The sequence below is a fragment of the Scomber scombrus genome, chromosome 17 (genome assembly GCF_963691925.1).
Source record: "Scomber scombrus chromosome 17, fScoSco1.1, whole genome shotgun sequence".
Taxonomy (NCBI): domain Eukaryota; kingdom Metazoa; phylum Chordata; class Actinopteri; order Scombriformes; family Scombridae; genus Scomber; species Scomber scombrus.
The window spans coordinates 6,058,493-6,084,889 of NC_084986.1; the positions used below are offsets into that span (position 1 = coordinate 6,058,493).

The window sequence follows — 26,397 nt, forward strand, 5'->3', positions numbered from 1 at the left end:
TTGAAACATTTGACCATACAGACGTGTGCCGCTAATGTAAAGAGAACTGCAGTTTTACTAATTTTGTCAAAATGCCTCACTAAGAATCAGGGGCTCATAAAAGAAAATCCAGAGTACAGAGAGGAGAAGAAAATGAAAGGAGCAGGGAGGCACCAGGTGTGACAGGTGAACCTGAACGCAGCACAGGTGAGGAGTCAGGCTGAGTAGCAAATACAACTTTAAGTAAGATTAGCACATTCACCAAGCTAGATAAGGCTACTACATTGCAAATTTCTAGTATTACTAATGCTTAAACTTGTAAAAAAGTGAATTTGTAAAGTCAGCAATAAAATAATCAGACTGTTCCTATGATATCATCCTTTATCAGAAATGGAGCAAGAGACGAGTTTCCCCACGCAGAGCAGGTCCACTCCTCCAGACTCAGAGATAGATGAGCAAGATGAGGCAACACAAGAAGAAAATAAACAAGCAGGCCTATCTAATGACCCTGGACTACAGCCAGAAAACATGAGGGATGCTGACAGGGAGGAAATCATCCCCCAGATATGCTTGGGAAAGAGAGTCGCCCTCGCTGAGACTATAATGGGCGTAAAAGACTCAGACAGTGAGGCATTTGCCAAATGATCAGGGCCAGACTGGCTGACCTACAGTAACAGCGAGCTGGAACACAAGTCACAGAGCGGTCTTAATTCTAAGAAAGACATAAAAGTGTCGGAGATAAAGTGGCGCAAAATGTGCAGACAAGTTTTCCAGAGCACAAAAGGAGCCTTGAACAACCAGCATTGCTACTGGAAATGGAAAAACCCTTCAGAATATAGTTATATGTTCTTTTTTTTCCCATTGAGAGAAAACTGGTCCAAAGACTGGACTCCAATTGATCGATGACGAGTACATTTATTTACTCACTCATGATTTGATCTTATAATTTAAAGCCTTTACAGTCATTTCTTCAACCGATGTTTGATTTTTACATTATTGAAGGGCGTTTTTTTCTCTTCTTGCTTTGTTTTAAGATAATAAGAGGACTGATTTGACTCATATTGAGTATATGTGTGGGCCTGCATGAGTCTATAACACTGGATTTAGAAGTGATTGTTAGACTGGTATTAAAGTATTAGTGGTATTAGACCTAAAGGGGGGTGATGGTGGTGATAGAGTGGGTGTGGATGCCCAATTTTGGAAAATATCGTTTCAAAAGGACCACAATGGAAATAAGCTATTGGGCTTTATTGTGTTTTGAAAACTACTGTATAAAAGATGATGATGCCTCCTGATTGAGGCTGTGCATACATTATTTATTTTTTATATTGACAGTAAATAATGTGAATCAATCAGTCCCCGTATCCATACTTTCTAATGGCCTTTGCGTCTCTATAAAGCCCTAAATATAAATATAGATATAAATGTGGAAATGTGGATGCCATGTTCTCTTTAAGTTATTTTATCTAATTTAATATCACCTTTATCCTCTGAAGTGACCCCTAAAACCTTTATGTCGAAGTCTTTAATGCACACAGAAACCATCAGTCCCAATTTCATGCTTCATACTATCTTATTCTTCTTTTTAAATATTTGTGAAGATATTCATGTTATCCAAAGGATGAAACCTACATTTTCTTCTCATTTTAATTCATCCAGTACTTTGTTTTATGACTGAATGTCTCATTTTCATCATGATCTCGAGGTTGATCGATCGACGCTCAGAACTCATAAAGCATCCAAGCATCGAAGGTGTAAAATCAAAAAATATTACAACTCCCCTCCAGACTTAATAAGATAATTCAAGACTGTAGACAAACAGACTCTCAATGCAACACACAGCAACAGTTTTTTTTTTTTTTTTTAGAAAAGTAATTTAAAAAGTCGTCAAGCAACATGATAAGACAACAACATTTTTTGGGTAAACAAAAGTTTGTCATGTAGAAAAAAGTCCTCCTAAATTTCAGCAGTTATCCAACCATGATGTACAGATTATTTCACAGTGTGTCTCTGCTCTAAGGCAACATTAATGACACCATGTTGTTAGGACTTAAAATCTCAATCCAGTAGCCGTCAGGATCCTGAATGAAGGCCAGATTCCTCATTTTACCTGCAAATAGAGAAACATGGTTGTTGTTACTTTAATAAACATTTAATTAATTTACATCCACTCTCTAAAAACTAACTTCAATAGTGATTTCCCCTCTAAACTTCTCACATGGTTGCATTTCAATAAATGTTCAAATGAGCCAATATTTCACCAAAAATCAAAGAAACCGAAAACAGATTTGTGTATCAGAGCTTTGTTTTTTCTTCTTTCCTCTCCCATTAATCATCTCACCACCCCTCACATTTATCTGCTGACCCTTTGGAGGGGCCCCACCCCTAGGTTGGGAACCACTGGACTAAACTAGCTAACTGTATATAAAGTAGTGTAAACTAGCTCCACCTCCAGCAGCTACAACAGTAACATGCTGCTCTAACACTGATGCTTCACTATTAATAATCTAATGATGTCATAATAATAATATATCAGTCAGAGGGACCAAACCACTACTTTTACTGTAATACTGCATACTACATCACTCATAATACTGCAGTACTTTAACTGTAATACTTTAACTACATCACTCATAATACTGCAGTACTTTTACTGTAATACTGCATACTACATCACTCATAATACTGCAGTACTTTAACTGTAATACTGCATACTACATCACTCATAATACTGCAGTACTTTTACTGTAATACTTTAACTACATCACTCATAATACTGCAGTACTTTTACTGTAATACTGCATACTACATCACTCATAATACTGCAGTACTTTAACTGTAATACTGCATACTACATCACTCATAATACTGCAGTACTTTTACTGTAATACTGCATACTACATCACTCATAATACTGCAGTACTTTTACTGTAATACTGCATCGCTCATAATACTGCAGTACTTTTACTGTAATACTGCATACTACATCACTCATAATACTGCAGTACTTTTACTGTAATACTTTAACTACATCACTCATAATACTGCAGTACTTTTACTGTAATACTGCATACTACATCACTCATAATACTGCAGTACTTTAACTGTAATACTGCATACTACATCACTCATAATACTGCAGTACTTTTACTGTAATACTGCATCGCTCATAATACTGCAGTACTTTTACTGTAATACTGCATACTACATCACTATAATACTGCAGTACTTTTACTGTAATACTGCATACTACATCACTCATAATACTGCACTACTTTTACTGTAATACTGCATACTACATCACTCATAATACTGCAGTACTTTAACTGTAATACTGCATACTACATCACTCATAATACTGCAGTACTTTTACTGTAATACTGCATACTACATCACTCATAATACTGCAGTACTTTTACTGTAATACTGCATACTACATCACTCATAATACTGCAGTACTTTAACTGTAATACTGCATACTACATCACTCATAATACTGCAGTACTTTTACTGTAATACTTTAACTACATCACTCATAATACTGCAGTACTTTTACTGTAATACTGCATACTACATCACTCATAATACTGCAGTACTTTTACTGTAATACTTTAACTACATCACTCATAATACTGCAGTACTTTTACTGTAATACTGCATACTACATCACTCATAATACTGCAGTACTTTAACTGTAATACTGCATACTACATCACTCATAATACTGCAGTACTTTTACTGTAATACTGCATCGCTCATAATACTGCAGTACTTTTACTGTAATACTGCATACTACATCACTATAATACTGCAGTACTTTTACTGTAATACTGCATACTACATCACTCATAATACTGCACTACTTTTACTGTAATACTGCATACTACATCACTCATAATACTGCAGTACTTTAACTGTAATACTGCATACTACATCACTCATAATACTGCAGTACTTTTACTGTAATACTGCATACTACATCACTCATAATACTGCACTACTTTTACTTAAGAATCATTTTTCATGCAGGTCTTTTACTTGTAATGTATTTTTTAAATTGCTATATTGGCGCTATTACTTAAGAAAATGATGTATATACTTCTTCCACCACTGCTGAGTTTGCATAAAGTGACTGTGAGAGCAGATTTATGTCATTGTCTACTCTGACCTCCAGTTGGCTGTGATCGCCACCTCCTGGTTGAAACTTATATCAACCAAAGACAACAGGGTGTTGAAGAGATTTCACCTGTTATATGCACATTTTCAATTGGTGCTTTATTTCTGTTCTCAATGCAGCTGTTTTCATACAATTTTCCTCTGCAATGAGGATTGTTTTACCAACATCTTTGCTCACTTTCAGTTCAACCTTTGAATGAAATGGTTTAGATAATCTGAACAAACTGGTTTTTTAAGAGATGTTCAAAGAGTGAGTACAAAGTTTTCATAACCAGAGCTACAAAAATATTAATAAACCGCAGTGTTCCTTTAAAGCTGTTATTGTGCCCGTTTATATCGAGCTCTCGAACAAGTTTCCAATGTAATGTACTCTAAACAGTAGACACACAGTAAATCTGGGACTTTTGGGGCACTATGAGTTGTGGGGCCCTCGGGGCAGTTGCAAAGAATGTAAAACATTTCCTTTTTCATATACCAGACTCTCCCCTGCGTTGTTATCTGGACTAAACATAAAGGGTTTGTGCAGTGTTGAATGTGCGTGATCATGACTGTCAATAAAATACGTAAAGGATCATGTCGCCCAGTGCAGCGATGTGGCTCACTGATGTGTCTTTAATAGTTTTTGGAGAACAACGGAGGTCTACGGCACAGAGGAATAAAATATATCAGATTTTGGATACATACACAATACATGTCAGTAGATTAGTTCATCATTGGTTTGGCTCCAAACATGAGATTTGTAGGCAATGAGAAAAATATAGAAAATCGCAGCTTCTTCCTTTAAGTTGCTTCCTATAAGAGTGACATTCTTACAAGTTTGATAAATGACTTTTCCAAACACTCACCTGAGTCTGGTTTCTTCACAAACGTCACTCCTTGCTCCTCAAATACTTTGCAGGCAGCGTCAATGTCTGGGACAGCGATGCCGATGTGACCTGCGTGTGTTACACCCAACAAACATACACACACACACATAAAGAATATAAACTGAGTGTCATCTCATCTGCGGTTTTAATAAAGGAGGCGAATGTCGTAGGAGAAAGAAAACCCACTAACACTAATAAACAGTCTGATAAAAGTAATTATAAGTGAGTGAAACTTGTAAGAACTTCTCACCAAATCCTAGCGGCACGTTGTTTCCGTTGTGATAAGACAGAGTTTCATCCAACTCTGAACCCCAGTTACTGACAGACAGAGAAACAACATTCATTAAAACACTGTGAGTTTCATTACAGAGCTGCAATGATCCCTCTCTTCCTTCCTTCCTTCCGTCTGTCCTTCCTCCCTACTTCTCTCTTTCCTCCCTTCCTTCTGTCTTTCCTCCATCCCCCTTCCTTTCCTTCCCTCTTCCATCCTTCCCTCCTTCCTTCTTCCCCTTCCTCCCTCCCTCCTTTCCTTCCTTCTTCCTTCCTTCCTCCCTCATTTCCTTCCTTCTTCCTCCCTTCCATCCTTCCTTCCTCCCTTCCTTCTTCCTCCCTCCCTTCCTTCCTTTCTCCCTCCTTTCCTTCCTTCTTCCTCCCTTCCTTCCTTACTTGACTCGAGGACAACAGGAGGGTTAAAGCTTTTTTTTAGGGTAATTCTTTGTAAAACTTTTCAAGACCTGTATCATGTATAATGTTATATATTATATTATAATGTTGAAACAGAAAGAGGGACAAACACAAACTGTTCACATGATGTTGGAAAGATGCTTTAATCTAAAAATATAACATGCCGACAAATGTTCCTTTCACTAGAATTAAGGAGCCAAAAACAACCTCAGACTACAAGCAAGTGTAGTGTATGAAAAACATTGATTGAGGAGGAGCTCTTGTGTTTCAGGGTGTATGATGTACGTACTGTGTGAGCTCTAAGGTGGCTCTACGAGAGAAGGTCCACGCCGTCCTCTCCTTGATTTCAGCCGGGATCTCTGATTTGTCCTCGTAACCCAGGAAGTAGAGGGTGAAACGCATCGAAGGGAAGTCGATTTTCTGGAGCAACCTGGAAAACCACAGAGGAGCCCAGCGGATTATAGGTTAAAGATGACCACCATGCTGAGTTCAAGTTTGGATTTAGAAGGGGGGGGGGGGGTCAGGATCTAGAGAGAGGACTCACGTCAGGCCCAGGACTCGTGTGTAGAAGTCCAGTGATCGAGCCGGATCTTTGACCCTCAGCATCGTCTGCTGCATCATGTAGTCCTGCAGAGACAGAAGTCATTTTTAGATAAACAATGAATCAAATGATAACATGTAAGCTGAGAAGAGTCAAAGTAATAGTAAAGAAACCACAGAGTAGGACTGGGTAATAAGGGCAGAATCAAATATCACAATATTTTTGACCAAATATCTCGATATATTGATATTTTGACAACATTGTAGGGATGACTATCGGTGCTTTCACAAAATTTTCACGCAAGGAGATTTTTGATTAATAATCATCACTAATGTGGATATAAAGGTAGGTAAAATGGATAAAAGCAGATAATAGAAAAGTCTGTTAAGCTCAGAAACTTGCATTTTCACTGTAATGCAGACTTTAAAAGCAGGCAAAAACAACAGGTATTCCATATTATGATATTATGATATTCAAAATAGAAGACGATATCTCTAAAATATCACGATATCGATATAATATTGATTTATTGCCCTACCACAGAAGCCTTTTTTATCCTATTTTAGCTCATAGTTTTGGTTTTATGTTACATTTTAGGATGTAAAAGCTTTAAAAACTCCACTTCTCACTACCTGCTCAGCAGCAAACAACAACAGACACAGTTAGCTGTAGACTAGCTGGTCTCCTAAAAATTACATTCAATCGTTTTCACAGTTGCTTTGACAGATGTAACCTCTGCCTCAGTTATGTGCACAGGTAACCTTTTTTCCCAAATGAATGAAGCTACATGTATATATATATATGTGTCTGAAGTCAGAGGGAGGAGCATGCATGCATTCAACATGCAGGCTTCTAACAACAGAGATCCAGATTCACATCCTGAGTCCTGTGTGCTGAAGTTTAGGTGACAAGAGCACTTTGGTTCAGGTTAGTGAAAGATAGTGGTGTTGCTTAAATGTTAAAAAGAAGTATTCAGATTCTTTACTTAAGTAAAAGTACAGGAGTATTATCAGCAGCAGAATGTACTTTAAAATATGAAAAGTAAAAGTACTCATTATGCAGACTGGCTTCTTTTATATCAGTATGGTTTATTATATTGTAGGGCTGTCAGTCGATTAATAAATCAACTTATTAATCACACACCTTACTGTGATTTATCGCAATTATTCACTTCTTTCTTCTTAATATTGAAGTTTGCAATAATGCATATTAAAATGTAAAATTACAGAATTAATATTATTGTTTAATGGCATCTTTTTAAACATTAAACATAGATTCTTTCATTTGAATTACAGATTTCTAATAAAAACCATAAAGGCTTCATAGCACCCGATGCATTTCAAAACCATTAACACCATTAACATTAGATATCAACAAATAATGACAATATAAATGATAATTAAGAATAATAAATACGTTTAGTGCTCAAGTGCCAGTTGAATTTCTCCAGAATAATGCATCCAAATATGACAACAAAGCAAGAAACATTTTGATTCACACATAAAGCAGAAAGAGAGTTGGCATTATTCAGCCCCCTTCCCACAAGCTCTTATGACGTGGTTGGTTTTTCAGAAGTCATTTAAGCTGTCTGCACTACACACAAAACTATCTTGGCACATGAAACCAAAACTTTCTACATGGCAAGATAAGAAGAGAAGAAAATATATGTGGTTTGTCCCTTTAAGAATCAGTAACAGCTTTAAAAATGTAACTTACAGCTGTGTAACAGTACAAATCCTGCACTGCACTATACTTCAATATAAAATCTCCTCAGATGGGAGTTTCTGTAGCTCAACATACATCTTGTTCATAATGTCAAAGCCTGTCAGTCTGGCCTACAGGCATCTGCAGCTCTGAGGCCAGACGACTTCCAGCCAACAGGTCTGACTGCATTACAGACTCACTACACAGACAGTTCCTATCTGCTGTCAGAGCAGGAAAATAAATACATTCAAATAAAGTAAACACAGTAAAGAAACAGTCACCTTGGTGATGGGGTCTCCCTCTTTACAGGCAGCAGACACTACCTCCTCAGACAGACCTCCGTCCTCCATGGCTCACAGATCACACTGTTCAGATTGAATGAAACACTCCTGTCCTGGGCTGTGATGCATTCAGGTGCAGCTCGAAAAATTGTTAGATTGTATCTAAATGCTTTTAAGGAGATAGGAGCATTTTTTTTCTTCTTCTTCTAACTAAATACAACAAAACACACTTCCATTTTTTACCATGTGTATTCAAGTGATAAATTCAGAGCTGAAGAGTTATAATTAAAGGTGCAAGGATATTCAAAAAGCAACTAAAAAGGTAGCTGATTATCAAGATGATCATTTTTTCACAACCAAGAGGAGAGCTGTTTTATATCTGTACTAAAGCTGCAACAATTAGTCAATCAACAGAAACAAAACATTTTATAATCATTTAATCGTTTTGAGTAATTTTTTGAGAAAAATGACATCCAGCTTCTTAAAGGAAAGGTTCACAACATTCCTAATGTTAATACTGTCTTATGTACTTTTTCAGAACTTACTTAGAACTGAGTATTTCTACACTGTGGTATTGCTACTTTTACTTTAGATACATTTCTAAATGCTTTATCCACCACTGATGAAATCAGCATGGTAACTCAAGCATTAAGGAATTTCCTGACTTGATATTTTTGACAGACCCTGAATGCAGCATGACAAGGTGTTTCTTTTAAGGGAGTGGCGACACTTAGGGTAGATGCTGCTTTTAAGGTGCCAATTCAACTTCTCTGACAACAACACCCACAGCACTGACAAAATAATGCAACTGAGCAGCGAATAATTCACTATGAATAAAAGTGATGAGTTCAATTCCACTGAATCCTCCACACTGTACAATCTACCAGCATCAAACTCACATTTTACCTGCTCCACAGAGCATAAAGGAGCCAGAAATACAGGAAAATATGAAAGGAAAGTGGATTTATATCAAAGAACAAACAAACTGATGTGAGATAAAATAATGAAATGTTAAATAAAGTCTGGCAGGCAACATTTAAGAAAACTCATTTTTAGTCTCAAAGTGTACAATTATGATTAAAAGACTTAATTTAGGGATTGAATCTGTATGTTTGTTTGTTGTTGTGCAGCTTTGGAGGGAGAGAAAACACCACTACAATTACGTAACATTTGTAGCGTTAAGGTATGTGTGTGTGCATGCAGGAAAAAGCTGCAGCTGCAAGTCAGGACAGGTAACAGAGACGCTTCAGGGTGGAGAGGATGAGTGCATTAACTGAATAACACAACACAACACACCCTGGATCCGGTTCAAAAGATATATCACACAGACAGCAGGTATATCCTGATGACAACACATTTTATTTGCTTTAAGAGTTAATAATGTGTGTTTGGTTTTTAGTTACTGTCTTAGGATTTTTTGTGATTACAGTTTATTTTGAAACTAATACGAAGCCTTTGTGTTTCTTTATGTCCTCTTATTGAGCATTTAGAAGACGAGAACACTTTATAATGTGTTTGTTAATGCATTTGTCACAAACAGATTACATTAACATGAATAACAATATGGATTTTAGGGCCCTGGTCTATTGCTATATTGCTATTTTTATCTCAAACAATCAGTTGTCCTTTAATGCTTTACTGTATAGCGTTACCACAGTGACTGTTTAAATACAAGTTCTGTTTTGGGAAAATTATATAGGCAAACACAGGTTGCATAAAACAAGCACTTTGCAGCATCAAGCTCTCTGTGAACAAGTGCACACATGCATACAGGTCGAAAGGACAAAATAACGTCCGTACCAAAGTTAAAATCAAACTAATGCCATGAAATTTGGTACAAACATTTGTTGCACCCAGAGGATGACTCCCACAGTTTGGTGATCCTCTGACTTTTCCTCCAGCACCATCAGCTGGTTGGTGGTGCTGTTTTTAGTGACAGGTCTTGACAACTATTGGGTGCATTGTTACTAACATTTACAGACATTCAAAGTCCATAGACGACGAATCCCGAAGACTTTTTTTATTATTATTTTTATTCTAGCACCACCAGTCGTTCAAAGTTTTCATTTCTCCTCTTTCATTATGAGTATGTTAGCATGCTCACATTAGCGTTTATCTCCAATCTACCCTGTGGTAAAATGTAAATGGGGAAACAGTGTCTCTGGTTCAGATTCATCTCCATCTGTCACAGCATCATTTGTGTTAACTCCATCAGATGGAAGCCAGAAAATGTCTAATCCTATACTAATATTTGCACTGTACGTATGATTGTATACACGGAATGGGACAAAATATGTAATGGAGATCATTTTTTCCTGAATTATTTTAACACAGCCTCCCATTCCTTTGAATAGGTGTGTCCAAACTTTTGCCTGGTACCTTCTGCTTGATTTATCCATCCAGTTCTAACTTTAAGTCTTTTGACTTGTCAAATTTTGTGAAAGTGAGAAACAAAAATGACAAAATAATCTGTTAAATTTCCTTTTAATGGAAAGCGCAAATATAAAAATCAGTGCGAACACATGCAAACACAGGATCTTTTCATACAGAAACTGAGCCAATAATCTACTAAGCTGCAACACAATTTATTCTTTCCCAAAGAAAAGTGGATATCAGTCCACAATTTGGATGCATGTAAAATAACATTTTGAAAAAAGCAACTAAATAATAAGAACTGTTTTATGTACATATTTCAGTCTCTCAAATCCTTCAGTGACATTACTACATCTTTACAATGTTAAAATAAAACTGAGCATCAGTTTGAATCAGAGTAAAACAAGCCTAAGTAGTGGTTGAGAGTGAAGAGAATGAGGAAGAGGCAAAATGTATAGAAAATATGAACAGATGCAGAGGCAGAAGTAAAAGATAGAGGAGTAATGAGACTTTGTTAATGGCGCCGTCATCGGCGAGCTGCCTTGCGGCTCTCCAGCAGCATCACCACCAGGCGGCTCTTCAGCGTGGGAAGCTTGCTTCTGTACTCCTGCTGCAGGGTGGACGTCAGTTTGTGGCGGAGGCTCTGCAGGTTCAGCAGAGGGCCGCAGTCCGGTACGTTCAGCAGCGTGTGGAAGAACTCCAGCCACAAGTCGCTGTGGGGGTTCCTGTGCAAATGGAGACGGAAAAAGAGAGAGACGGAAGATCCTGACTGTTAAGAGGTCGTTGACACATCTGGATGAGGAGATTACAGCTGCATCGTCTCAAAGTCTGACCATCTGTTCCTGATCTCATTTTGATTCTGTATTTTACTCCTTTGTGCTCCAGACTTTAGACTCATGTGGGTCTAACACAACAGTCCTGCAATAAATCCTACTGAATAACTTCTACATATAATCACGGGCTAGTTTGGCGGAAAATACTTGGAGTAGTCTGTGCTGCATTAATTCTCATGTCATACCAACCCCCTCGCTCCATCTCTGTATATAACTTTAACCGTTACATACTGTTCAGGCCCAATTTATTTTAGCTGGACTTTCTAAAGGTGACCCACAGTATAGAAAAAATTGAAATAAAATGAACCTTCTTTATTTTTTGTGCAGCTGATACACATTCTTTAAAGATTTGCAAATTTGACCTGTGTTTATTTTTTAAATTTCAAAAAATTACCATTCAAACATGTTATATTCTTCATATTATATACATGTTCTCCTGTATCATAAAATAATGATTGTAAATATCTTTTCCCCCCCATAAATAAATAGACTTCTCGGTTTACTCTCTGACAGCTTCACTGAGGATTAATCAAACATTTATGAATGACTGATGGAGGAATTTATGAATGTGAATTGGTGCAGAGACTAATTACGAGTCAGAATATGAACAGGATGTGAGGGTTAAGAAAGTCTTTTGAATTACCTTCTAAACACAGCGTTTGTCTTCCACACGCCGCCTTCATTGGTGACCTGCATGTACGTCCCAAACAGCATGCAGTAGACGGTCCCTGCGATCCCAAAGTAGTCCGTCTGAAACACACAAGATACAGGACATTAAAATACACACAATTACTCAATCATGTAACTATTGTAACATTTCTGCATCGTGAATTAGTCCAGATTATTCCCTATTAAAGTGTATTGATTTGTTTATTACTATTTTTTAATTTATAACTTGGAAAAATGTGTTTTCTTTTATATCCAACAAATAAATATGATAATATTAATGTATTATATGATAAGAGGAGTGGTTATTCATGCTGCGTGTCCTCACCTGATAGTTCCAGGGTTTCCCGCTGAGCATCTCGGTACACTGGAAGCCTGACGTCAAACACTTGGCGGTGAAAGTGGTGCCTGCTGGGAAGAGCTCCATGTCGATGCTCTGTCCGAGGTCGATGAGGGAAAGGCCGTGGTCCAGGTTCTCTGAATCGAAGCATTTGTTCTCCAAGAAGCTGAAACACAGCAACGGCGAAGATGTTGATGATGATGTGTTTCAGTGTCAGTTTTTATGTCTTCATGTCGACTGTTTTTAACCTGCTCTGCTTAATAGTTTTAAAGGGGAAAAACTGTTTAATAGCTGCAAAACTTCAGGAAACAGTAAGAGGCAGAAGACTTCCAAATCAATGTGATTACCTTTTAATTATAGTCTAACTAACTAGTTCAGACTGCAATCACCAAATTTCAACAAACTGTGGTTTTAAATGAGGAGTTTTACTGAATAATGAATGTGATTATTGATTATTGATTATTACCTCTCTCCCAGCATAAAGTTGTCAGGTTTGACGTCAGCGTGGATGATGTGGATGTTGTGCAGCTGCTCCACCATGTGCAGGATACAGACGGTGAAGTACATGACCAGAGGCTGAGGCATCACCTTATCGCTCAGCGTTTTATAAATGTTCACTGCATTCTGAAAGAGAAAGATATTTACAACTCTCCATATTAGTTCATGTGCGTTTCCTATTATTATAACGCACGCAGGAATATACATCATAGAGTCTCTGAGGTGATAAATGATGGATGTGAACGTACCAGCAGAGTGCCGTAGTTGTGCAGCTTGCCGAGCAGCACGCTGCCGTTGTTGAAGAGGTGAGCGGAGCGGATGCTGCTGTACAGGTGACGGACGTCGGGCTGCAGCCGAGCGTCCAGCAGAGTGTTGATGTAAAACTCCCAGGGATTGGCCGGTTTCTGAACCTGCGTTTGATGTTACGAGAGAAACAGGAAAAGCTCAGATATCCACTGAACCTAACTTCTTTATACCCGCTTGCTTTTAAACTTATATCAAAGTTCTTAGTGAAGAACTGCATTGTTGGTTTATAGGCCACATATTAAAACAATCAGCTACATTAATTATTCTCTGAGACTTATAATAGGCCTTCTTATCCCTTCCCCAGGACAGTAAAGTCTTTGTTATCCCCGTCTTCACCACAGCATGCTGCATGTTACGCAAATGAAAAGCAAACCTGTTGTTATTTAAGCTGTTATCTAGCATTGGAGCGCAGCATGTGACTCATGGAGATACTGTATTTATGTACAGAGAGCCGAGCTCACAGATGAGTCTTTGTCTACAATCAGCACCATCGTACCTTTATAACCATCTTCTCTGACGTCGTGGGTTCAGTCGCCTGGTAAACGGTCGCGAAGGCTCCTTGTCCGAGGAAGCAGTCGACGCGCAGGGAAGCATTTCCTGTAAGAGGTCAAAACATTTCCAAATCAACAAACTACTCTGGTGGACATTTTATAGTATTTACTTGTACCACCTTTAAAAAACCCTCTTATATGTGGCTGCACTCATCAACCAACAGACAGCAAGAATAACATTATGACATGATTATATGAGAAATTCAATATTGCCTAATAACTGCATGAGTTTGGTCAAAATTGAGATTATAACAAACCGAAAGAAAAGCAGAAAAAAAGGACAATTTAAGTCAATATTCCTTCTCTAAATTCATGAAAATTAATTCAACTCATCTTTTTTAATTTAGCAACTAAAATCTACAGAAAAACATCACACACAATACATTTTGGCTGTGTTGCTCGGTGTGCAGTACATGTAGTTTGGTGACGTCATGTGTAGCTTCACCCATCATTAACTTGAGCGTAGGTCTAATTAGCAAAAATATTTGGAAACACTTGTGTGGGTGTGCAGGTCTTTGATCATTGTGAAATAGTAACAGCATGTAGTTCTCCCTAAAACCTTAATTTATTGGTTTCAAAACCTTGTTTGCGTATGGATTTAATTAATGAGATTTTTTTTTTTTAAGTGTCTATTTGTGAGCTTTTGGAGGTGTTGGTGGGTGTATTTGTTTTTGACTGAGCCAGGCTGATCGATTCCCCTCTGCTTTCATTCTTTATGCTGAGTGTAGTGGCTGCACCTCCATGTTTCAGTCCCTTCAGGATTTCTATTTTGGATTTTTTAAAATTTATTTAAAAATTGTTTTTTTTTGGTGGTGCCCTTCTCAAACAATTGTGATACAATTTGCAATGTTTTATGTGTCTTTATGTGTTTTATACGTCTCTTACTGCAGTAACATTGGGGTAATTGGGAAAAATGTCATATGTATACCACTTCCTCAACCTCAGACCTTGCTGTTTTTTTATTTAGTATTTAGTATATTGTATTTTGTATTTAATTTTTTTGTATATTGTTCTTTGATGTCTTGTGTATTAAGCTGCTCGACCCTAATATTCCCCAAGGGGATCAATAAAGTTTCTATCTATCTATCTATCTATCTATCTATCTATCCATCTTACGGTGTGCTCCAATGTTAAAAAAAAGTTAAACACTACATGAAATGCGACATTTAAAATCACAAGGAGTCTGTTGATTTGACCATTTCATGCAGAAAAGCTTGCAGCAATTTAGCAGAATTTAAAGCTCTCACAAACATTACAGAAATTTCTTGAATTTGCGTTATTTATTGTAAACACAAAATTGTCTAAGAAGGCAAATAAGCACATTTTTCTAAACTGTTGAATTATTTGAAAAAGTAGTAAATCAATAACCGAGAAGATTCTCACCCATGCTGATGGTCATCTTGGGGCTGATGTTCGGTATGTTGCACTGCCAGGTGATGCAGCGAGGGTGGGAGGTGAGAGGCGGGTTCAGTGTCGACAGCAGATCAGAGATCAGGTCGTTGTCCCAGGGGTCGCACACCTGCGGGACTCCTCCCGACCTGGCTGTCCTGGGTGTCGTTGGGTTCATGGAGACGTCGGCGTGGATCCTCATGCTTCTGTCTGGACTCATCATGGGTTCGTCCACGGTGCCGAACTGGTGTGTCTGCATCGGGCTCATGGGCACGTCGGCACAGACCCGCGGCTGCTCCGGACTCATGGGGATGTCCTGGAACTTGATTTGGACGGTGTCTTCTTTCTTGAACGGGCACGGACTCAGGAAGACATCCAGGTCCAGGTCCAAGTCCGGCTCCACTGTGGCCACGGGGCTTCTGACAAACAGCCAGTCTGGTTTGGAAGCGTTCTCTGGGCTCATGGGAACGTCAAAGGCTAGTTTTCGGGCGCGTTCTGTGCTGGTGAGTTCGTCTAAATCCTCCATGACTGTAAAAGGTTCACTTCTGGGTTTGACTGAGCTCTCGGGTGCGCTCAGAGAGGCCTGTTTGGGAGGCTGCTCGGGGCTCGTGTAAACGTCCCAGCTGGGTCCCGTGGTCCTGTGGATGGAGGAGTCGGTGGGACAGAGCGTCAGGTCTCTGAAAGACAGCACGGCCGGTGGAGGAGGCTGCGCCATGGTGAAGGAAGAGGTGGTCAGGCAGTGCTGAGGTGCAGAGAGACCTTCACCCACGATGGTGCCATGTGTCGCCACTGAGGGGACAATGAGACTGATGCCTGTCTCATCAGGTGGACTGCTCTCTATGATGGGGCTGAGGGAGGCGATGGAGACGCATGAGAATGATACAAACAGAGCTGCAATGATCAATAGCTATTTAATCGACAACTACTTTGATAATTGATCGTTTTGAGATTCTTTTTAAATGAAAAAAATGTCCAAATTCTCTGATTCCAGCTTCTCAAATGTGAATACTTTGTTTTTTTTAGTCCTCTATGACAGTAAACTGAATATCTTTGGGTTGTAGACTGTTAGTCAAGATAGTTAAGACATCTGAGGATGTCATCCTGGGCTTTGAGAAACGGTGATCCACCTTTTTTCTGACATTTTATAGAACAAACAACTAATCAATTAATTGTAAAGACAGATTGGTTACCTGAGTTTTTTGGTCTGACGTCTGATAAAGGCTTCATCATCACCATCTGCATTATCACAGGTGTTCTCTGAAGTAAAAAAAAAAAAAATCAGTTTTGAATTAATAATTTTCCAGACATAGAAAAAACATAATGAGAACAAACCCTGAAAAAAGAGTCCAGGTTCTGTACCTTGATCCTGGAAAAAGTTGCCGCTGGAAGGAGTTTTGTGTGTGAACGGAGTGGAAACGCACTGGGCCAACATGGCGAAGTCTGTGGTGCTGTTGGGACAAGCAGCCAGCGAGTTGAGGGAGTTGTAGCGAGCCCCCCACATGGTGCACTCGTCTGGCATCAGATCCGGAGGAGTGTCCTGTAGGGACGGACGGAGTGAGATTGCATTTGATCAAATTCACACAACAAGATTTCTAATCAGCTTTGGTTGTCTGAGAAGCAGAAACATGACAGGTTTTAATGTTCACAACCTGAAAATGAGCTGAGCAGCATCACACACACAACGTGCTGATAACCATAAGGTTTGATTAGTTAATTACATTTTAAACTACTCTTCACTCTAGGCTCAGTTAGTAAATCACAAAAATATGGCAACATTCCTGGAGTATTATAACGAGATATACAACACGAGAAATGTGACTTAATGACTGTAAATGAAGATCAACTTGGTAGAGTCACTGTATAATGTTTATTTCTTTTTATGGATTTTTTGTATTTTATATGAATTTTTGGGTTTTTTTCTCTTAAAAGACAAACAAACTAAGATTGGTATTTGTATTACTGTTATCTTATTTCATTATTCATTATTATTATTTCTATTTTTATTGTCTCCCAGGGGTATAGTTGTTGTTGTTACAATGCATTGTATATAATGGTAAAAAAAAACCCCAATAAAAACATCTGAATAATAATAAAGTTAAACTACTCTAGCAAAAAATCTTGCAGTTTTCAACTTCAGATTATAAAGCAGATTATATTGATAGTGAAAATAATCATTAATTGCAGCCCTAATGGAGATTTAACTGTATCTGACACATTCAGTTGTTCAAAATACTGAAGCACCTTATTCACAACTGTGAGGCTGATCAGATTTAAAGTTTAACTGGGAGTTCAACTTAAAATGATGTGAGGTGATAAGCTGATCATTTCTTTAGAGAATAGTTTGTTGTGGACATTTTTCTGCTTTCATACAAAGTTCTATCTATCTATCTATCTATCTATCTATCTATCTATCTATCTATCTATCTATCTATCTATCTATCTAGTAGGACAAATGATGTTCTTCATAAGGCAGCTTTTCAAAAGGCAATTTTATTTTTTGTCTCTTCCCTCTGTATGATCCCTCTTATATCTCTCTTCTCTACCAGTTTGCTAGTTAATTTCCACGTTATTCATGTTTTTGTAACATTGTTAAAGACACAAACTTATGGGGGATTTTATTGGGCTCAACATAAAAGGGATGTTGGGTTTTGTTCATACTCACATTAGGTTTGTCTGGTTTAGACACTGGGATTACAGCCAGAGCTTTGACTGGTTTTGGCTTCTCCGCCGCAGCAGCAGGAGCAGCAGAACTAAACAGGATGAGACAGGAACAAAATAAGTCAAATAAATTAAGTCACAAGCACAACTTTTTATGATATTTTGACTTGACCCCCTCAGTGTTTCCACTCAGGTTTGTTTTTTTTAATGCACATATTTTAAAAAGTGGATGTAAATGTGTGTTTCTAGCTCTCTGATGAACTGGAATCTATATTTACCTGCAGTTTTCTTTGTCTAAGTCGTCCTGGAAGATGGTGAACGGCGTTGTGGTCGGGGGTTTGTTCAACAAGGAAGCGCCTCCTTCAAATCATTAAAAAAAAAAAAAAAATGTGTTTAACTGGCAGAAAACAGCAAAAAAACATTATTAATAAACAAACCACACATTTCATCTACAGAAAATAAACTAACAAAAATTCTTGTGCAACTCTCTTCTGCAGAAAGGTAGAAAGAATATGAATACTATGAATATATGTTAGCTACTTCTTGGCGTGTAATAATATTCTAGACCTTGTAACATGGTCTAAGGCATAATATACATAATAATAAATATCCATCCAGCTTATTTACCATTTCGTGGGTATCCAGCATCAGACTCCCCCGCAGTGTGGAGCACTGATGTGTTGTCGAACGGGTCTTCTAGGAGCGTCGGGGCCTGGAACATGTCCATGATCACCCCTGAGGTGAAAGAAAAAAACAGATTCAATGTTATTCACTGGATGGAAAATCTGAGGTGGAATACAATATGGTGAATCACCACCAGATACTGGACCAAGTAACATAGTACAAGTAGGATAAACTGAACTCTTAATAACACACTGAAGCTGTATTAAGTTAAATATAGATCACATGTCCTTTTCAAATTGCTTCTATGTTTTATCTTTTTTTAATATTTCATATTATATTGTATTATTTGTCTATTTATTTGATTGTTTCCCCAATTTTTTCATTGTAATATTTTTCTTTTAAATAAAACTCTGTAACCTTTTGTCCATAAATGTGTCTGCTTGGGAACCAAAGATACAAACATATGTAGATATTTTTATATAAGTGTAGATTCAAATTTAAATCCTCAAAACCACAAATGTCTATACTGTATAACGCAGTGTTAGAAGACGAGTACTGAGATCTTCTACTTAAATTAAAGTAGCATACTGCAATGAAAAAAACTCCACTACAAATAAAAGTTCTGCATTCACAATCTTATTAAAGTACAAATGTATCGGCAGCAAAAAAGTGGCTCATTTAGACTTTTATATTATATTTTATATTTATTCAAGGTGGAGCTCATTCTTAAAATGTAGACTCTTGGGAAGTCTAATCTATGGCAATTCCTATTTTATAAACTGCTCATATGTTTTATATACAGTATAAAATAGGGATCTGAAAAGTGGCTAGTAACAATAGCTGTGAGATCAATATAATGCAATAAAAAGTACAATATTTCCCTCTAGTGAAATGTAATAGAGTAGTAGATAAAAGTAATATAAAAGGGAAATACTCAAGTAAAATAGAAATACCTCAAAATGTCTTGATTAAATGTACTAAATGCATTCTACCACTGGTATTAAACAGACTCAATTTACATTTTATGAAAGGTTTGATACATTTAAATCTACTGAATTAACAGAATTACAGCTGATGTTTCAGCCTTCACACAATTCAAGATATCAACAATAATCTGAAGGGAAATATGGGATATAGTGGAGCTACCAGGCGGCATAAACAGTGATAAAAAGCAGTGCTCTGAGGAAACTGTGCCTATAAAGCTCTTTTACAGGTCGCCTCGTCCCTAACAGTGTAAATAAAGATCCTTCGCTTGGTGCTCACCCAGTGCTTCCCGTGTGTTGACAGTGGGTGACGGCAGCACCCTTGACGGTGTGGCCTGAACAAACCCCAGTGAAGTGTTAGGAGTGATGTGAGACAGGTTGGCCGTGCCACTGTGTGACACTGAGAGAGAGAGAGAGAGAGACACAAAGACGAGGTTTGACAACATTCCTGAGAAGCTACAATTTTACACGTGTGAACAACGGAGTTTTACTCACTATCGAGTTTCTCCTCGGGCTTTGGTAGGTGACTGACATCTCTGGAGAGGGAGAGAAATGAAGAGAGAGCAATTTAGATTAATATAACACAAGTTTCTCTATTGCCTAACTATTTAGGAGCCACTCACTGATGTGTAATGATGTGCTCCTGGGGTTGATAGTTTTCCAGGCTGCTGCGTTGAAGCCGATCATCCTGCATGAGAACGTCAGCGTTCACGGCGGCCGGTCTGTGCAGCGACAGGTTGGCCTGCTCAAAGCTCACACCCGGCTGAACTGACGGAGGCTGAACCATCGAGGCCTGATTGACAGAAGACGTTCGATCCGCGGACTCTGGCGTCATCGTTGGCAAATGAACGCTCCTGTCAAACAGCGCAGAGGGATGATGGGATACCGCTGAGCTCAGAGCGTTTGTGTCTGGTGTCGTGGTGTGGCTGAGCTGTTGAACGGGTTCGGGGACGGCGCTGGCCTCTTGGATGAAGGTCGGCTCCGTGTGTAATCTCAAGCCGAGAGAGCGCCTGCTGCTCAGGCTGGTTGAGAGTCGAGGAAGCCCAAATGGCTGCTGGGTAGGATTAGGGTTCGGACCGGTGGCTGTTTCCACTACAGACAGCTGCAGCAAAGGAAACAAAGATGTGGTTTAATGTAATTTATCTACCCACTAATGTGCTCTGTGTTCATTTTTTAGATTTTAGATTTCAAATTAGAGCTGAAATATTCATCGATTAATCTGTGGTTATTTTCTCGATGCATCTTTTGGCTATAAAATGTTTACAAATGACCGTTATAACTTCTTAGAGCTCATGATGGCTCTGTCTAATGTCATGTTTTATCAGATCAACAGCCCAAAATCTTAAGACAATCAGTATACAATCATGTGGGACATAGAAAAGCTTGAAATGCTCATATTAGAAAAGCTGCAAACAGCTATTTTTTACTTTAACAATTATGATTTAATAAGAAAAATCGATAAATAGTTGCAGGTCTCATTTATTTGTTTAGGTCATTTTTAGTAGAAAACGCCAAATATTTCCCTTTTCTAGCCGGTCATTTGTGATGATTTGCTGCTATTCTACATCTTGACTGACTGTATATTAATATTTGACAGACATTTTTTACTGTTTTCATGCATTTTATAGACTTATTAAATGATTAATCAAGATAATATGTGGCAGATTAATCAATAATGAAAATAATATGGGTAGCTGCTGCAGCCCCATATAAAATGTACAAACAGAGATGCAAGCAGGTATATGTCAGAGTTTAAAACCACCTGATGCAATTGTCTCATTACAGCTTTTATCTTTGATGGGAAAAGAAACAGGAAGGGCAGACAAGCATTCAGAGTGAAAACACGTTGCATTGAACACAAAATCCCCCCAAATGTGTACGCAAATAATGTTTACCCACATATAGATGTTGTGTCTGTACTGTAGCTTGACAGTAAACAGTGTAAGTCTCACCCTCTGTGATGACGGCTGTCTACTTAAATCTCTGCAGGCTTCCATATTCTGATTAATTTCCATCAACCAAGTTTTATAGCTCTGGATGCCTTCCTCATGCTCCTTCAGAAGCCTCTCCGCTGTAAGCAAAACAACACCAGATGTTATGACATCAATTAATCAGTAACTAACTTTTTTTCCCTCCAGCATTGAGATGCCCCCTTAATTATCTCACACAGTAAGATCATGTTATTATAATCCATTCGTTTACCGAATTCTTTCCTCTCCCTCTCCTGCTCCTCGCGGAGCTTGAAGTACTTGTTCGCTCGGACCTCCTCGAAGCATAATTCAGATCCTTCACATACGAGTTCGTCTCTCATGTACTCCGACACGGTGGGAACGCTGGAGCCTTGACTAGAGGGATTCGCCCCTGAAATCTCAGAGCGGGAGACTCTGTAAAAAGAGAAAATTGATTAAATAATATCACAGGCGGACACAGTTCCAACAGTACAAAAAGGTATTGATCAGTAATAATAAATTTAGAAATATACTATAAAGTTATGGACATATGTGAGTAAATTCAATAAATTAGAAAATGAAACTAATTTGAATGTAATCTAATTTAAATAGTGAGTAATTAAGTAATAAAGTAAACTATTTCTAAAATAGAAAATAAAACCACATTAATGATCAGGCTCATTTTAGGGAAGATTTCTGATTTTCAAGAGATGACTATGAAAAATTATCAATTATTCTATGTGAATAAAATAGATTATAATAGAATAATAGATTATTGACAGATTAGTCGATCGCTCAATTCAACAAAGAGGGAATTTGATGCTAACAAGACTGTAAAAGTGGCAGATAACCACTTGATATGACTATATGCTGAAGCCTCATATAAGCTACATACAGTCTTTATAGCATCAAATTCCCTCTTTGTGTTTCCCTGTTGAGCTGTAGTTGAAGTAAAGTATCTTTGTTGGTAAGTACGCCATCTATTGATGACTCAAGAGCTTTGGAATTTGCTCATTTTTTGGCATGAAGTGGATTCATACTTTCCCGTGAACCCAAATTTAAACATTTCAGTGCCACAGACTGTGCTTTATACTCTCAAAAAAAATCTAATTTGCCTGCTGTAACTGTTAGATTAAGCCTGTGTCTGCTCCATACTGTCTTCACCATCAATAAATCATTAGAAACGTGATGAGGAAAACAGAAGCAGCCCAATCTCCCTTTGCTCCTTTGGTACCATCAACCCCCCCGACACCCCCCCGGAGCAATAAACACTCCTCACAGAAAACAAGCTCACACAACAGAAAGTTAAAACGCTTACATTATGGTGCTTGAAGGCGGACAATCCACGGTGGCCTGTAACAGAGGACAGTGTGTATGAGTCGATTTAGAAAGCAGACGCAGAGATAATAAACTATTTTTAAGGAAATCTCTTACACACACACACACACACACACACACACACACACACACACACACACACACACACACACACACACACACACACACACACACACACACACACACACACACACACACACACACACACACACACACACACACACACACACACACACACACACACACACACACACACACACACACACACACACACACCTTGCTCTGAGCAGCGGGCTCTCTGTTGGAAGTCATCTGATTGGTTAACTGGGAGTCCTGCAAAGGGGTTCGAGCTCCTGCTTTATAAATAAATGAAACAATTAGAATAAGACATGTCATATTCAACCCTGGTCCTGATCCCTTTCATTTCTAATCAAGCTCTGCAGAAGCCTGATAACCCCTACCCTGTGTTGGAGCAGGGAAACATCTAAAACATGCACGACCAGGACTGAAAAACACAGCTTTAGATTCATTAAAAATGTGTGCTAAATAATAAGTGAATAAACTCTTACCTGTTGCTGCTGTCTGGCTTTTGGTTCTTGTTTGAAACTGCCTGAAAATCAGATTATTGTTTTTTAAAATCACATTAAGAATAACTAATAATTATGTTCATTATTTACCCTCTTTTTTTATTGACTGGTTCCCTAATTCTGATCCCACAGGTATCCACACATCACACACCCTAGACAGCTTATATATTCAATGTATACATTATGTCAGAACTTAAAGTGCAGTGAAATATACTTTGTGCTAATATATTGTGTGTACTTATGTAAAGGAAATGTTCATGTCTGCATAATATCCACTTTGTTAATGGTGATCTGTTTCAGTAGTGAGGTGGTGAACTAACCCTGTGTATATATGTACAAATACAGATAGTCAGATTTGCCATCATGACATGTTATTTGACAGCATTAAATATTTTATGTTAACAGATTATGAAGCAGAATGGTTGTAGATCATTTACAACAATTTATGCATTAAACTGTTTTTATATAACTGGCAACTAAAGTGTTTGTTTCTTGTTTTCTTTTTTTTTAAGTTGTAGCTCAGGTTTCAACATGCACGTCTGTGTTGTTACCTGTATTCATGGAGCACGGTCTCGGACGGCTGGGCTTGGTTTTCCAATGCTTTCTGATACACACCATCCGCCTGATCGTTCAGTCCTCTCTGTTCAAGCTGCAGAGCCCAGGCCACGTAGAGGGCTGCGGTCCTGGTGCCGACACCTTTACTGAAGATGTAACTATACAGCGCGAAGGGCTCAGAATAATAACTAGCCTGTAAAGCAGAGTTAAAACATGTAAGTGCTCGTGTGAGGTTTTAGCAGTATCCACAGCATGAACCTGACAGTCTAGGAGCAAGCAGTAAGGTTATCAACAAGCATGAATTCTGTGTAATAATGTGATGTTGTAGTCAGACTTACACATCTGATGCAGTAGTTCACATATCTGACGTCATTTGCGTATCGCTCAACATTCAAAAAACGATGTACAAGACTGTCCAACACTTGAGAGATGTTGCCGCCACTGTCAGCAGGCAGTGTCTGCTCCAGGTACTCCACAAACCTGCAATAGTCAACAGTAAAGTGTGCATTCAGATCTCTCAGCTGTTTAATTGTGCATGTGTTCTTTCAAGTGTCAAAGACCTGCACAAAACAAGGACACATGGAGCTCTTTAACAAAGGAATACAAATAAATGAAAACACAACACACTCTGATGGAGGGGTGCACAATATATTGTGATGTAAGGTTAAATGATTGGAAACTTAAAACTCATTCATTACTACTACAAGCATTATTAAGTAATAATTAATCAAGACACAACAGTGTAAGATAAAGTCACATCAGATAATTGTACTGATGCTTGTAGAAAAATAGGTGAGCTGAGCTGTATAACTTTTCTATATTCTAACTATATAGCAAAACGTATGTACTTTTACTGTAATACTTTATTGCCATATCTACTATATTAGGCTCATATTTTTACTTAAATAAGGGTTTTCATGAAGGATCTTTACATGCAATGGAGTATTTTAGTACTTGGTAATTGGTACTGTTGTGTATTATTATTTTTAAGATGATTTTTTAATCATGCAAACAAATAAATATCGTTTCCTGTATGGATGCAAACATCGGGTGAGGCTAACTTGGACATGTCAAATTAACGTGACTTACTTGCTCCATTCATCCAGAGGGTCGTCACCTGTGTATGAGCTCAAACTGCTTTCAAAACACCTAAAATGATAAATGCACGGACATTAAAGTGTGGCAAATGTGTTTCTATCATGTATAAGTTAGATAAAATACTTAAAAATTCAGCTACATTCATGTTATTAAGTTACCTCTAAAGGGAACCACTAGGATGAAGATAAAAACCGAGTAATTGTGACTTACTGTAAATACGTAGCGACGTCCATTTCACTTTGAGATTGAGAGCTTTAATATCACAAACATTGAGTTCACTTTTTATGTTGTTTTCTTATTAAAATATGTATAAACATTAACAAAACATTTCTCCGTAATATCCAGGATCGTTAGAGCTGTTTTCTGCAGCTGTTCCTATATCATTTGAAATATCGAACAGCCAATAGCAACGCGAGTGTTCCACGGTGGCTCCGCCCACGTGGTATGACGACATTTCCTGCGTAGAAATCAACAAAATAAAAGAGGAAAGGAAAACAATTAAATAAAAGAGGAAAGGAAAATGGAAAAAAAGAACTGTTGAAATATGTGCAGTTTTACCAATAAATACACCTTAAATGTAAAGGCAGAGGTAGGAGGTGGCTTTCAGGGCTGCAATCCTGAATGTTTTCTCCAAAGTATGGAAGACCATTTCCGCTGTTGTGATGAAAAAAAAAAGTGGGGAAGTATCTCAAAATAATGAGAAAGTATCTCAAAATAATGACTTACCATCTCAAAATAATGACTTACCATCTCAAAATAATGACATACTATCTCAGAATAATGACATACTATCTCAGAATAATGACTTACTATCTCAAAATAATGACTTACTATCTCAGAAGAATGACTTATGGGGCTTTTCCACTACACAGTTCGACTCGACTCGACTCGGTTTTTTTTGCGTTTCCACTAGAGATAGTACCTGGTACTTTTTTAGTACCTGCTCTGGTGAGGTTCCCGCCATTTTTAAATACCGGCAACAGCGTTACAGCCATACGGCTCAATTTTCTTGCTTTCTGTGTGACAAAAATGGCACATACAGCAGCAATTACACCAATGCGTCAATGTCCTCCATTGTTTATGTGTTTGTGTCGCATATAAAACAAAGTCACGGCAGTTTCGCGGAGCCGTGCTATGACGACCCCGCCCACATTGAGTAGGTACTTTTTTGTAATGGAAAAGGTTGTTCCTGGAACCGTAGTGAGTCGAGGCGAGCCGAGTCGAGTAGTGCTAGAACTGTATAGTGGAAAACCACCATTACTATCTCAAAATAATGACTTACTTCACTACTTGTCACTAGTTGAGGCAGTGTTACTGAGTGAAATGCATTTAAAAATGAGTGCAACACTATTTTTCTCCTTTTGATCTAATTCATTATTGTTATTTATTTATTTCTATGTACATTGTTTTTGGAAAAT

The 26,397-nt window shown here is 38.0% G+C and overlaps 2 protein-coding genes across 2 annotated transcripts; both read right to left on the reverse strand.

Moving 5' to 3' along the window:
• Positions 1-1,994: 1,994 nt before the first annotated feature.
• On the reverse strand, positions 1,995-8,300 carry LOC133998037 (lactoylglutathione lyase-like). The gene is made up of 6 exons (XM_062437775.1): positions 8,232-8,300; positions 6,250-6,332; positions 5,995-6,135; positions 5,272-5,339; positions 5,001-5,090; positions 1,995-2,089 (listed from the first exon to the last, which is right to left on the reverse strand). Exons 1-6 carry the CDS (start codon positions 8,298-8,300, stop codon positions 1,995-1,997), a joined length of 546 nt encoding a protein of 181 aa, XP_062293759.1.
• Positions 8,301-10,876: 2,576 nt separating this feature from the next.
• On the reverse strand, positions 10,877-25,212 carry LOC133998038 (mitotic checkpoint serine/threonine-protein kinase BUB1-like). Its single transcript, XM_062437776.1, has 21 exons — positions 25,190-25,212; positions 24,971-25,030; positions 24,220-24,361; positions 23,878-24,074; positions 21,655-21,836; positions 21,405-21,523; positions 20,076-20,554; positions 19,948-19,988; positions 19,733-19,852; positions 18,473-18,580; positions 18,124-18,205; positions 17,850-17,937; positions 16,547-16,724; positions 16,378-16,444; positions 15,182-16,035; positions 13,744-13,844; positions 13,190-13,351; positions 12,910-13,067; positions 12,432-12,609; positions 12,081-12,187; positions 10,877-11,329 (listed from the first exon to the last, which is right to left on the reverse strand). Exons 1-21 carry the CDS (start codon positions 25,210-25,212, stop codon positions 11,131-11,133), a joined length of 3,645 nt encoding a protein of 1,214 aa, XP_062293760.1. The 3' UTR covers positions 10,877-11,130.
• Between the last annotated feature and the right edge of the window lie 1,185 nt (positions 25,213-26,397).

Bases quoted from the DNA above. Each gene is read 5' to 3' on its own strand.
- LOC133998037 (XM_062437775.1), bottom strand. From the start codon at position 8,300: ATGGAGGACGGAGGTCTGTCTGAGGAGGTAGTGTCTGCTGCCTGTAAA. The intron at 6,333-8,231 runs GTGACTGTTTCT...CTGTCTCTGCAG, and splicing joins AGGGAGACCCCATCACCAAG to GACTACATGATGCAGCAGAC. The intron at 2,090-5,000 runs GTGAGTGTTTGG...CTCTATTTGCAG, and splicing joins TGTGAAGAAACCAGACTCAG to GTAAAATGAGGAATCTGGCC.
- LOC133998038 (XM_062437776.1), bottom strand. From the start codon at position 25,212: ATGGACGTCGCTACGTATTTACA. The intron at 16,725-17,849 runs GTGAGTATGAAC...CCGTCCCTACAG, and splicing joins CTAAACCAGACAAACCTAAT to GACACTCCTCCGGATCTGAT. The intron at 13,068-13,189 runs GTACGTTCACAT...TTTCTCTTTCAG, and splicing joins ACAACTACGGCACTCTGCTG to AATGCAGTGAACATTTATAA.